Here is a 13,742-nt window from a genome sequence, read left to right as displayed (position 1 = left end):
ACCCCCCTGCCATGGGCAGGGACACCCCACACTACATCAGGCTGGCCAGAGCCTCATCCAGCCTGGGCTTAAACACCTCCAGGGACAGGGCCTCAACCACCTCCCTGGACAACCCATTCCCAGGCTTCACCACTCTCCTGGGGAAGAACTTCCTCCTCACCTCCAGCCTCAATCTCCCCACCTCCAGCTTCTTTCCATTCCCCCTAGTCTTATCACTACCTGAGATCCTGAGCCGTCCCTCCCCAGCCTTCTTGGAGGCCCCCTTCAGATAGTGGAAGGCCACAATTAGGTCACCTGGGAGCCTTCTCTTCTCCAGACATTGTTGGATATGGTTACTGCTGCTTTGTTTTGTTTTTCTCTGGGCATTATTGTCATAGTACATTGAGTCATGACACTAATATGCAAATTTGGCCATGTTTGGGCTGTCTGGGTCTTACACTGCATTAGTAGTTCAATGTCAGATGGAAGAAATAAACCCCACACAATTACACTGCATATCAGTATTTGATAGACAGATGCATTTTTACTTTAAAGTAGGATTGTTGTTCTGTCAGGTGCCCTAAATTAGATATTAGAAGGTAGTCAAGCTGCCAAAAGCATTGGATTGAAACCATGACTACAAATCTTGAATGATAAATGCTAACATTTAGTCCAGAATACCAGCGTTCTTTGTTCAGTTCATTACTTGACAGTACTCACTGTTGCCACTATATTCTTGGTTATAAAACCATACAAGGCAGCCTATGTAAGAAATCAGCTCCATAAAGGCAATGAGTATGGAATATAAGAATCCTGGTAATGGTAAGTTGAAAATCAGAATTTAGTTACAACTACCTGAAGGGAGGTTGTGGACAGGTGGGGGTTGGTCTCTTCTCCTAGACACCCAGCACCAGAACAAGAGGACACAGTCTCAAGCTGCACCAGGGGAGGTTTAGGCTGGGTGTTAGGAAGAAGTTCTTCCCAGAAAGAGTGGCCATTGGAATGTGCTGCCCAGGGAGGTGTTTAGGAAGAAACTGGATGGGGCACTTAGTGCCATGGTTTAGTTGACTAGATAGTCTTGGCTGATAGGTTGGACTCTATGATCTCGAAGGTCTTTTCCAACCTGGTTAATTCTATTCTATTCTCTCTTGAGCAACTAGATACAGCAGACTCATATCAGAGTGGAAAACTCATAGTAAGGATTTAAAAATATATATGCTGGTTAAACAAGACAAGCCCAAAAGTTAAGTACTTCATGGAATCCTTTGCACTTTGTGCTGCAACAGTTTAGGTTGGAGGTTCGGAAGTTCTCCACAGAAAGAGAGATTGGCCATTGGAATGTGCTGCCCAGGGAGGTGATGGAGTCACCATCCTTGGAGGTGTTCAAGAGGGGATTGGATGTGGCACTTGAAGCCATGGTTTAGTTAGTTCTGAGGTGCTGGGTGACAGGTTGGACTTGATGATCTCTGAGATCTTTTCCAACCTTATTGATTCTATGATTCCATGATGATATGAAACTAACTCGAAGTTTCACTGATGAATGTTCTAACAGAGGAAGCTGGTGGTACTTCCATCAGTATAGAATTTCATAGAATCAATCAGGGTTGGAAGGGACCACAAGGATCAGCCAGTTCCAACTCCCCTGCCATGGGCAGGGACACCCCACACTAGATCAGGCAGGCCACAGCCTCAGCCAGCCTGGGCTTAAACACCTCCAGGGACAGGGCCCCAACCACCTCCCTGGACAACCCATTCCAGGGCTTCACCACTCGCATGGGGAAGAACTTCCTCCTCACCTCCAGCCTCAATCTCCCTACCTCCAGCTTCATTCCATTCCCCCTAGTCCTATCACTACCTGAGACCCTGAGCAGTCCCTCCCCAGCCTTCCTGTAGGCCCCCTTCAGATACTGGAAGGCCTTTGATCTGCACTAATTTAGATTTGCTCCTCTTCTAAATGAAATGAGAATACTAATTAGCATTTGGAACAGATAGATATAATTCAAATCTCAAACCAAATGCAAGTATTAGAGTTTATTCCCTTCAGCTGTTACAAGAAAAAAATGGGTTTACCACTTTGTTTGTTTGTTTGTTTCCTTTTTCTTTAATCATAACTGTTGCTTTTCTTTCTAGTGTTTATCTGGGCCTAAGTTTGTTATCTAGGGTGTATCCTCCTATTGTAGGGAGCAAAATGGAATAGAAATAGAAATAGAAATAGAAATAGAATAGAATAGAATAGAATTGAATAGGAGTAGAATAGAATAGACCAGGTTGCAAGAGACCTTCAAGATCATCGTGTCCAACCCGTCAACCAATCCTACCCACCTAAACAACTAACCCATGGCACCAAGCACCCCATCAAGTCTCCCCCTGAACACCTTCAGTGATGGCGACTCCACCACCTCCCCGGGCAGCCCATTCCAATGGCCAGTCACTCTCTCTGTATAGAACTTCTTCCTAACCTCCAGCCGAAACCTCCCCTGGTGCAGCCTGAGACTGTGTCCTCTTGTTCTGGTGCTGGCTGCCTGGGAGAAGAGACCAACCTCTGCCTGGCTGCAACCTCCCTTCAGGTAGTTGTAGAAAGCAATAAGGTCACCTCTGAATCTCCGCCTCTCCAGGCTAAGCAACCCCAGCTCCCTCAGCCTCTCCTCACAGGGCTGTGCTCCAAACCCCTTCCCACCTTTCTTGCCCTTCTCTGGACTCGTTCCAGCAACTCAACCTCCTTCCTAAACTGAGGGGCCCAGAGACCATTCTCTGGCACTGTGGTTCATTGGTAGAACAGGATTCAAATCCATATCCAAGCCCTTTTTCCGAAACAGGATGGCTGCACTGGAGATGCCTTTGGGGAATGTTGTTTGCATATGCTGTCCTAGGAGCTATACCTAGACATTGTGTGGAAGAGAGGTGGCTTTGTGGCAAGCAAAACAGTATTGATGTGTGCAGGCCAGTACTGAGGATCCCATACACCAGCCTTGAGGAGCTTCCTCCCCTAGATGTAGGCTTTGGTAGGGAAATGCCATGCATCAATGTCGGGCCTTAATGCTTTGTATCATCTTTAATGAAACTGTTCCCAAGCTCTGTAATAGGGAATCATAGAATCAATAAGGTTGGAAGAGACCTCAAAGATCATCAAGTCCAACCTGTCCCCCAAGGCTAAATCCTGAATTCCTAGAATTTTTTTGGGCCTTGAAACAGGCAAATCTCCCAAGACCAATGTCCATACCATTATGGACACTTTGTTTTAGCAAATTGCTGTATGATAACTTCACTGTTACTTAAATCCAGACTAAGTCAGTCAAGAGAAACCTAACTCTTAACTTTAAGCCTGGTTTCATGTCAGCTTGTCATTAGTCCACCTTTTTGTCTATTATTTGTAGAGTTAAAAAGTAAGAGCAGTTGGAAAGGAAATGAGGTAGTAGCCAAATAAACAATGAGAAGGGAGGGAAGGTGTGGCCAGGTGGGGGCTGGTCTCTTCTCCCAGGCAACCAGCACCAGAACAAGAGGACACAGTCTCAAGCTGTGCCAGGAGAGGTTAGGCTGGAGGTGAGGAAGAAGTTCTTCATAGAAGGAGAGATTGGCCATTGGAATGTGGTGCCCAGGGAGGTGATGGAGTCACCATCATAGGAAGAGACTGGATGGGGTGCTTGGTGCCATGGTTTAGTTGATTGGATAGTGTTGGGTGATAGGTTGGACTTGATGATCTCAAAGGTCTCTTCCAACCTGATTAATTCTATTCTATTCTATTCTAGTCTAATTTAAACCATTTAGTTGTTTACCTAAAGGACAATGTTGTCAAACTCAGGACACTGAAATTCTTTGATGTGGCAACCTGTGACAGAACAGGAGGACACAGTCTCAAGCTGTGCCAGGGGAGGTTTAGGCTGGAGGTTAGGAAGAAGTTCTTCCCAGAAAGAGAGCTTGGCCATTGGAATGTGCTGCCCAGGGAGGTGGTGGAGTCATTATCTCTGGATGTGTTTAAGGGACTGGATGGGGCACTTGTTGCCTCGTTCAGTTGATGGTGTTGGGTGATAGGCTGGACTCAACAATCTCAAAGGTCTCTTCTAGCCTGGTCTTATTCTTATTCTTATTCTTATTCTTATTCTTATTCTTATTCTTATTCTTATTCTTATTCTTATTCTTATTCTTATTCTTTCTTATTCTTATTCTTTCTTATTCTTATTCTTATTCTATTCTAGTCTAATCTAGTCTAGTCTAGTCTATTCTATCCTATTCTATTCTAATAGTGCATCTATGTGCATAGTAACTCAGTATGAAAACTTGTACAACGAAGTTTGTTCTTGGCTGTGGTATGAAGCCATGGTTTAGTTGTCAGGAGGTGTTAGGTATTAGGTAATAGGTTGGACTTGATGATCTCTGAGGTCTTTTCCAACCTTATTGATTCTGTGATTCTGTGCTGAATGCATATTGCTGTATTAACTATTGCCCATTTAACTTGTTGGGACTTACACAAAATACTGTGTAAAAAGCTGGTGGAACAAGGAAAGCAGTTAACTCCTCCTTGTGAAAAGTGAGAAATAGATCTCCAGGTGTGTGTGTGAGTTGTGGGCTCCCCTTGGTGGCAAGCGTGAGTAATGCAGAGCGGCAAGGAGCGCTCAGGACTGCCCAAAAGTTTCCATTAGAGTATTTTCCTTTAAAATCAGTATGTAACCAAAGCTTTTATAACTCATGCTCTTGAGGTTGTGTTGGTTAATCTATTTATTTTTATTTAATGTAGAAACTTTCAATTGTATCACACACAGTATCACAGTATCACCAAGGTTGGAAGAGACCTCAAAGATCATCAAGTCCAACCTGTCACCACAGACCCTCATGACTAGACCATGGCAACCAAGTGCCACGTCCAATCCCTCTTGAACACCTCCAGGGATGGTGACTCCACCACCTCCCTGGGCAGCACATTCCAGTGGCCTATAACTCTGACTGGGAAGAACTTTCTCCTTTCCTCCAGCCTAAACCTCCCCTGGCACAGCTTGAGACTGTGTCCTCTTGTGCTGGTGCTGGTTGCCTGAGAGAAGAGACCAACCACCTTCTGGCTACAACTCCCCCTTCAGGTAGTTGTAGACAGCAATGAGGTCTCCCGTGAGCCTCCTCTTCTCCAGGCTAAACAACCCCAGCTCCCTCAGCCTCTCCTCGTAGGGCTTGTGCTCAAGGCCTCTCCCCAGCCTCATTGCCCTTCTCTGGACATGTTCCAGCAACTCAACATCCTTCCTAAACTGAGGAGCCCAGAACTGGACACAGGACTTCAAGGGTGTGGCCTAAGCATTGCAGAGTACAGGGGTACAATGACTTCCCTTGCTCCTTGCTGGCCACACTATTCCTAATGCAGGCCAGGATGCCATTGGCCTTCTTGGCCACCTGGGCCACACTGCTGGCTCATGTTTAGGCATCTGTCAATCAGCACCCCCAGGTCCCTTTCTGTTTGGCAGTTCTCCAGCCACTCTGACCCCAGCCTGTAGCACTGCATGGGGTTGTTGTGGCCGAAGTGCAGCACCTGGTACTTGGATTTGTTGAATACCATTCCACTGGACTCTGCCCATCTGTCCAGTTGGTCGAGGTCCCTCTGCAGAGCCTTTCTGCTTCTCCTGTTTGGCTTGCCTTTTTCCTCATGTTGGAATGTCTGTCTCATTCATGAGCAGAATGGAATAAGTAATGGTGATTTATTCTTTTGTTGACAGATGTTTGTAGTCTGAAATGGGAAGGAAAACTAGATCTTGGGGCATTCATACTGATTTAGCAAAGGCCAAAAGAAATCTGTGGCCAAATCAGAGTGAAGTCTAAAATAATACTGATACTTGCAAATATGAAATGAATACTTCTTTAAAGGAATGGTTTGAAATTATGATGCTGCTACTAAAGCTACAGTGGCACTTAAATGCCATTGTAAATAATAATGCGTGTATCAGGAATAGTGTGGCCAGCAGGAGCAGGGAAGTCATTGTGCCCCTGGACTCAGCACTGTTAGGTCACATTTTGAGTACTGAGTCCAGTTCTGGGCCCTTCAATTTAGGAAGATGTTGAGACATGTGAATGAGTCCAGAGAAGGGCATTGAGGCTGGTGAGAGGTCTTGAGCACAAGCCATGTGAGGAGAGGCTGAGGGAACCGGGGTTGCTTAGCCTGGAGAAGAGGAGGCTCAGGGGTGACCTCATTGCTGTCTACAGCTCCCTGAAGGGAGGTTGTAGCCAGGTGGGGGTTGGTCTCTTCTCCCAGGCAACCACCAACAGAACAAGAAGACAGAGTCTCAAGCTGTGCCAGGGGAAGTTTAGGCTGGAGGTGAGGAGAAAGTTCTTCCCAGCAAGAGAGATTGGCCATTGGAATGTGCTGCCCAGGGAGGTGGTGGAGTCACCATCCCTGGAGGTGTTCAGAAAGGGATTGGATGTGGCACTTGTTGCCATGGTTTAGTTAGTCATGAGGTATTGGGTGCTAGGTTGGACTCGATGATCTCTGCAGTCTTTTCCAACCTTATTGATTCTATGATTCAAACAACTATATATGGTCAAAGCAATACAGTCTCCAAGACTGGTGAGAGGAAGCACTGCACAGGGTTTGTGCACCGCTACATTTGCTATGCAGCTTTCTAATGTGGGCGGACTTACTGAATGGCTAAGTTTGCCTGCATGAATCTTTGCTTGGTGGGTGAGGGTTTTTTTTTGGTATAACTTTCTCTAGTTTGTCCTGTGTAGGAAGATACTCATCACAGATTCTTATGCAATTCAACATCTTGGAGGAGGGGTTTCTGCTTAAAAGAATAAGAGCTATTTCCTGCCATGTTAGATGCAAATGTTGTACAGTTCAAAATCTGTATTAAGAACGGTGGTGGTGCTTAATCATCTAACAAAAATTGCCTGTTAAGGTTAGGACTTAGCTGAAAAATTGCTCTCTGCATTGATGTCCCAGGATGCCATTTGGAGCAATATTAAAAGAATGGCCATTGATGATTGTAATCCAGGATCACATTTTTCTCTCTTCCTGAGGGCAAAGGAATTTTTAAGGTTTTTGCTGGAGGCAATGCCTCAGGAATTTGCTTCATTTAGGAACTAATAAGTGTTAAGTCTGTGTTAATTCTTGAACTAAAATGTGTCTTTCTTTTAAAATCATAGTGTTCTTAAGACCACAAAGAAACCTGGAATCAATAGACCCACAATTTACAATTCGAAGGAAAATGGAGCAGATGAGAGAAGAGAGAGAGCTCGTGGAGCAGCTGCGTGAGGTATTGTGATGGTTTGACTCACCCACATTGACAAAAACTGGGCTAAACTCACTCAGGGAAGCAAATGAAAAGCTGCATTATAGCAGCAATACTGCACTCTATAAGGGAATGCAATGAATGTGTACAAATCTATACAGGATTTACAATATTATACAGGTATTTACAAAGAGAAAACAGCACAGAAATCCTCCTTGTCCAGGAGGACACTGCCTTGCTTCGCCTGGTGGATGTGGGGAGGCCTGTGGATGTAGTCTACCTGGACCTCAGCAAGGCCTTTGACACGGTCCCCCACAGCAAACTCCTGGCCAAGCTGTCAGCCCATGGCTTGGATGGGAGCACACTGCGATGGGTTAGGAAGTGGCTGGAGGGCCGAGCCCAGAGAGTGGAGGTGAATGGTGCCACATCCAGCTGGCGGCCAGGCACCAGTGGTGTGCCCCAAGGATCAGTGCTGGGGCCCATGCTCTTTAACATCTTTATTGATGATCTGGATGAGGGCACTGAGTCCATCATCAGTAAATTTGCTGATGACACCAAGATGGGGGCAGGAGTTGATCTGCTGGACGGTAGAGAGGCTCTGCAGAGGGACCTCGACAGGCTGGACAGATGGGCAGAATCCAAGGGCAGGAGATTGAACACATCCAAGTGCCAGGTTCTGCACATTGGCCACAACAACTCCATGCAGTGCTACAGGCTGGGGTCAGAGTGGCTGGAGAGCAGCCAGGCAGAGAGGGACCTGGGGGTACTGGTCGATGGCAGGCTGAACATGAGCCTGCAGTGTGCCCAGGTGGCCCAGAAGGCCAATGGCATCCTGGCCTGCATCAGGCACAGTGTGGCCAGCAGGAGCAGGGAGGTCATTCTGCCCCTGTACACTGCACTGGTTAGGCCGCACCTTGAGTCCTGTGTCCAGTTCTGGGCTCCTCAGTTTAGGAAGGAGGTTGAGTTGCTGGAAGGTGTCCAGAGAAGAGCAACGAAGTTGGTGAGGGGTTTGGAACACAGCCCTGTGAGGAAAGACTGAGGGAGCTGGGGTTGCTTAGCCTGGAGAAGAGGAGACTCAGAGGTGACCTTATCACTCTCTACAACTACCTTAAGGGAGATTGTAGCCAGACGGATGATGGTCTCTTCTCCCAGGCAGCCAGTACCAGAACAAGAGGACATAGTCTCAGGCTGCGCCAGGGGAGGTTTAGGCTGCATGTTAGGAGGAAGTTCTATACAGAAAGAGTGATTGCCCATTGGAATGGGCTGCCTGGGGAGGTGGTGGAGTCACCATCATTGGAGGTGTTCAGGAGGAGACTTGATGGGGTGCTTGGTGCCATGGATTAGCTGTTTGGGTGAGTTGGATTGGTTGATGGGTTGGATGCGATGATCTTGAAGGTCTCTTCCAACCTGGTTTGGTTTATTCTTGTTCTTGTTTATTCTTATTCCCCCCTTAACCTCTTTCTCCCCTTTTTGCTCTGGTTAATTAGAAGAAATGAGAAAAGGAGAAATGTTGGAGAGGACTGTTAGGTGAAAAGCATTGTTGGGAAGCCAGTATTGCTTATCTCAAAGTTAGCTGATAAGGGTCATCCAGCGAAGCAGCCAGCGTGCCAGACAGGCAGAAGAAAGAGAACAGAATGAGTGTGGAGTGTGAGATTCATTAGAAAATACATCCCCCACATCTGACCAATGAAATTCAGTTTGAATAATCTCTTGCTTTCCTTTTTACACCCAGCTGTGGATTTCTTTGTACTTCTTCACTCTCCTCGAATGCTGCAGCTATCTTTTTACAGGCATAGCCTAAAACTCTGACAGGTATCTGAGCATTGGGAGAATTAATTTGTTCTGATGGGACCTATTTCTTAATTTTTCTTTAGATTGTCTTTCTTTTCTTTAGAATCTTAAAAAAGCTTGGAAGAGCCCATGTCACTTCTGCAAATCACACTGATGAGACTGTTCCCAAAGTGCTTGATCACAATCAGATGTCTGTTCATCAGGAAAGGTTTTGTGAAAATGGGAAGTAATGATGGGAGTTGCCTGAACAATGTACAGTTAAACAGCATGCCTTGCACTGCTGGAGTTCACAATGTAGCTAATTTCACCAGAAAGGATGAAGTGATCACTTTGGGGACAGAGAAGTCTAGAAACAGTTTCTTAACAGGTGGAGAAGTCTTGAGTCTAGCAAGGAAAAGACATAATGAACTTTATTAATTTACACTGAAGTTAGAAACTTTTTTAGTTTTTAGGGGAGATAATTAATACTTGAACCAGCTTGGGCAGAGTCCAAGGGCATGAGATTGAACACATCTAAATGCTGGGTTCTACACGTTAGCCACAGCAGCCTCATGCAGTGCTGCAAGCTGGGGTCAGAGTGGCTGGAGAGCAGCCAGGCAGAGAGGGAACTGGGGGTATGGGTTGGTAGTAGGCTGAACATGAGCTAGCTGTGTGCCCAGGTGGCCAAGAAGGCCAATGGCATCCTGGCCTGTATCAGGAACAGTGTGGCCAGCAGGAGAAGGGAGGTCATTGTGCCCCTGGACTCTGCACTGGTTAGGCCACACCTTGAGTCCTGTGTCCAGTTCTGGGCCCCTCAGTTTAGGAAAGATGTTGAGTTGCTGGAAGGACTCAACAACTAACCCATGGCACCAAGCACCCCATCAAGTCTCCTCCTGAACACCTCCAATGACAGCGACTCCACCACCTCCTTGGGCAGCACATCCCAATGGGCAGTCACTCTTTCTGTATAGAAAGTCACTCTTTCTGTATAGAAACCTGTTCTGTATAGAACCTCTTCTAGACAAACCTGCATTGGCAGGGAGGATTGGTCTAGATGGATCCCCAGAGGTCCCTTCCAACCTTTACCATTCTCTAATTCTGTGATTTCTGTTTTTTTCCCCCCTCAATCCATTTCTCTACTAAAATGTGCATGTGTTTTTCCTTTGCAGAACATTGAAACAAGACTAAAGATTTGTTTGCCTGAAGACTTGGGCTCTGCTCTGATGGATGGTGTAGTTCTGTGCCATTTAGTGAATCATGTTCGGCCTCGGTCTGTAGGAAGCATTCATGTACCTTCACCAGCAGTAGTAAGTCAGCTCTTTTCTTCTTCTGTTGGGCTGCCAGGAATGCTCAAAAACTTACAGGTTTATTGCCAAATGGTATTTGGTGACATGAAACAGATTGCCCTTCAGTGCATGTTGTTTGCTGTTCAGGACATTTACGTTATTACCAATCCCAATGTTTGCAGTGTACAATCATATACAGAACCATACACATCTATAAGTGAATAAAATCATCCTGCCTCTCTCTGATCTAGCAACAATTCAGATGTTTTGGGTTTTTTTCCATAATGGCCTTTTTCTTCAGCATAGTATGAAGTTCTATGATTACCAGATTTTATTCTGAGACCCTTTTAAAAAGGCTCAGGGGAGACCTTGTTGCTGTCTGCAACTCCCTGAAGGGTAGTTGTAGCCAGGAAGGAGTTGGTCTCTTCTCCCAGGCAACCAGCACCAGAACAAGCGGACACAGTCTCAAGCTGAACCAGGGGAAGTTTAGACTCGAGGTGAGGAGAAAGTTCTTCACAGAGAGAGTTGTTAGGCATTGGAATGTGCTGTCCGGGGAGGTGGTGGAGTCACCGTGCCTGGAGGTGTTCAAGAGGGGATTGGACGTGGCACTTGGTGCCATGGTTTAGTTTGTCCTGAGGTGTTGGGTGTTAGGTTGGATGGGATGGGATGGGATGGGATGGGATGAGATGGGATGGGATGGGATGGAATGGAATGGACTGGAATGGAATGGAATGGAGTGGAATGGAATGGAATGGAATGGAATGGAATGGAATGGAATGGAATGGAAATAGAGTAGAATAGAGTAGAATAGAATAGAATAGAATAGAATAGAATAGAATAGAATAGAATAGAATAGAATAGAATAGAATAGAATAGAATAGACCAGGTTGAAGAAGACCTTCAAGATCATCGAGTCCAACCTATCACCCAACACCACCTAATCAATTAAACTATGGCACCAAGTGCCTCATTCAGTCTCTTCTTAAACACCTCCAGTGATGGACTTGAAGCTATGGTTGAGTTAGTCCTGAGGTGCTGGGTGCTAGGTTGGACTTGATGATCCCTGAGGTCTTTTCCAACCTTATTGATTCTGTGATTCTACGTGTTGACTTTAATGAATACTTTTGACTTCTTTTGCCATAAACCATTTTTATTTTCTTGTTTTTACAGCCTAAACTTAGCATGGCCAAATGCAGGAGAAACGTGGAAAACTTTCTGGATGCATGTAGAAAACTGGGGATACCAGAGGTAATTAAGTCTGTCCTTTCTAGGTGATTAAAAACCGCCAAAGGCACAAATGGCTTCAGCGCTGATAACTTTATGAGCTCTAGTTTTGCAGCAATAAGGACATGTAATAAGAAGGTAGATATAAACAATGTGGTTTGATACTGCTTTAGTTGATTTAAGTGGTTCATGTCACAGCACTTAAAAATGGGATCTTTTGTCTTAATCTAGTAACTTAGTGTTATCCCCAATACATCATCTCTTCTTTGCCATGGAAAATAGGTAAGGGATGTGGTAGTTAAATAGTGTGTAAAATGTAGTGAGGCTATTTTTTGGCTGATTTTTTACATGATGCAATGTAACTGTGTTTTACCTCCTGCTTTTAGAATGCTGACTGCATTCTTTTTAATCACTGCTTATCCTTTTTATAAGTACTCAGCTACATGCATTGTGAACGTGACTAATAACCCTGATCTTTTGTACTGAAACACTTCCACGGGGGGGGGGGGGGGGGGGGGGGAAACACCTTTAAGTAATGGAAAATACATGATGGGTAAGGTTCTATAATGTAGATGTGCTTCAGAAGTTTGAAGTCAAGCAGTTGAAATGCTTGTGAGAATGGCAGCTTTCATCATGTAATTTATTCTTACATCAATAGAGGGTGAATCCCTTCATGGCTGAAGTAATGAATTTCAGTAGCTGCTTTGGGGCTATTTCAAAGACTCCCTTGGGGTCTAAAGGTACCAGTTCAGAAAAAGGTCATTTCAAATACATGGCCCTCAAAAGGAGGTAGAGGGTAGCAGGAGGACTTTTTAATCTGAAAGCATGAAAATTACATGCTGTGTTTTCACCCTTGCCTGCCTATGTCAGTGTCACAGTATCGCTACGGTTGGAAGAGACCTCGAGGATCATCAAGTCCAACCTGTCACCACAGACCTCATGACTAGACCATGGCACCAAGTGCCACGTCCAGTCCCCTCTTGAACACTTCCAGGGATGGTGACTCCACCACCTCCCTGGGCAGCACATTCCATGACTAATGACTCTCTTGGTGAAGAACTTTCTCCTCACCTCCAGCCGAAACTTCCCCTGGTGCAGCTTGAGACTGTGTCCTCTTGTTCTGGTGCTGGTTGCCTGGGAGAAGAGACCAGCCCCTTCCTGGCTACAACCTCCCTTCAGGTAGTTGTAGAGGGCAATGAGGTCACCCCTGAGCCTCCTCTTCTCCAGGCTAAGCCACCCCAGCTCCCTCAGCCTCTCCTCACAGGGCTGTGCTCAAGGCCTCTCCCCAGCCTCATTGCCCTTCTCTGGACACGTTCAAGTGTCTTGATGTCTTTCTTAAACTGAGGGGCCCAGAACTGGACACAGGACTCAAGGTGTGGCCTAACCAGTGCTGAGTCCAGGGGCACAATGACATCCCTGCTCCTGCGGGCCACACTATTCCTAATGCAGGCCAGGATGCCATTGGCCTTCTTGGCCACCTGGGCACACTGTTGGCTCATGTTTAAGTGGCTGTCAATCAGCACCCCCAGGTCCCTCTCTGTTTGGCTGCTCTCCACCCACTCTGCCCCCAGCCTGTAGCTCTGCATGGGGTTGTTGTGACCAAAGTGCAGCACCTGGCACTTGGACTTGTTGAATGCCATCCTGTTGGACTCTGCCCATCTGTCCAGTTGGTCGAGGTCCCTCTGCAGAGCCCTTCTACCCTCTAACTGACTAACATTGGCAGCTTTGGCATGTTTAGGCAGCTGTCAATCAGCACCCCCAGGTCCCTCTCTGTTTGAGAGCTCTCCAGCTACTCTGACCCCAACCCCAGTGCGATGAAGAGCGAGTTCTTTTCAGTCTGTGTTTCAAGACTGATGAAAGAAAAGAGGATTTTGTGTCTATTTCCCACACCATTCCCTTGGGAAGCAGATGGTGATGCAAAGATTTCACACTGGGAAAGAATTCCAGTTTGAGTTCTTGATGTTTTATCGAGGTTTTAGCACTTGATTTGGAGGACAGCAAAAGCCACAGGTAATTTTATGTGTTTTTTTGTGATAGGAATTCTGAGGGGGAGACTTTCTCATTTTTACAGCTCCAGTGAAGGATTCGTCATAACTTTAATTTGAGAACTCAGGGCACTGGGCTAGGTTCTAAGCTGCAGTGGTTAATTTAGTTCTTATATAATCTATTCCGGAGAAGGATTTCATATTCATGTTAAAATCTAATCCCAAAGGAGTTCAGAATCTCAGTGCTGTGGACTTTAGGAACTATGGTTTTTCAGCAGTAAGGACATAGAATGAAA

General features: G+C 45.9%; 1 protein-coding gene across 4 annotated transcripts in view; it reads left to right on the top strand.

Annotated features, from left to right (window-relative positions):
• The window catches only part of LRCH1 (leucine rich repeats and calponin homology domain containing 1), a 113,804-nt gene that overhangs the window by 76,404 nt on the left and 23,658 nt on the right, over window positions 1-13,742 (top strand). For all 4 annotated transcript variants that reach the window (XR_010990694.1, XR_010990693.1, XR_010990692.1 and 1 more), the window contains 3 exons: window positions 7,096-7,205; window positions 10,121-10,258; window positions 11,408-11,485. Coding sequence is in view for 1 of the 4 variants with exons in the window: in XM_068165214.1 (XP_068021315.1) it covers window positions 7,096-7,205; window positions 10,121-10,258; window positions 11,408-11,485 (326 nt within the window). In the remaining 3 variants the exon portion in view is untranslated. The remainder of the gene's footprint in view (window positions 1-7,095; window positions 7,206-10,120; window positions 10,259-11,407; window positions 11,486-13,742) is intronic.

Source organism: Melanerpes formicivorus, unplaced genomic scaffold (assembly GCF_026170545.1).
Source record: "Melanerpes formicivorus ecotype bairdi unplaced genomic scaffold, bMelFor1.0.p_v2 SCAF_87, whole genome shotgun sequence".
Classification (NCBI taxonomy): Eukaryota; Metazoa; Chordata; class Aves; order Piciformes; family Picidae; genus Melanerpes; species Melanerpes formicivorus.
The sequence above is the reverse complement of the archived record's forward strand: the minus strand, read 5'-3'. Positions and strand labels throughout refer to the sequence as shown.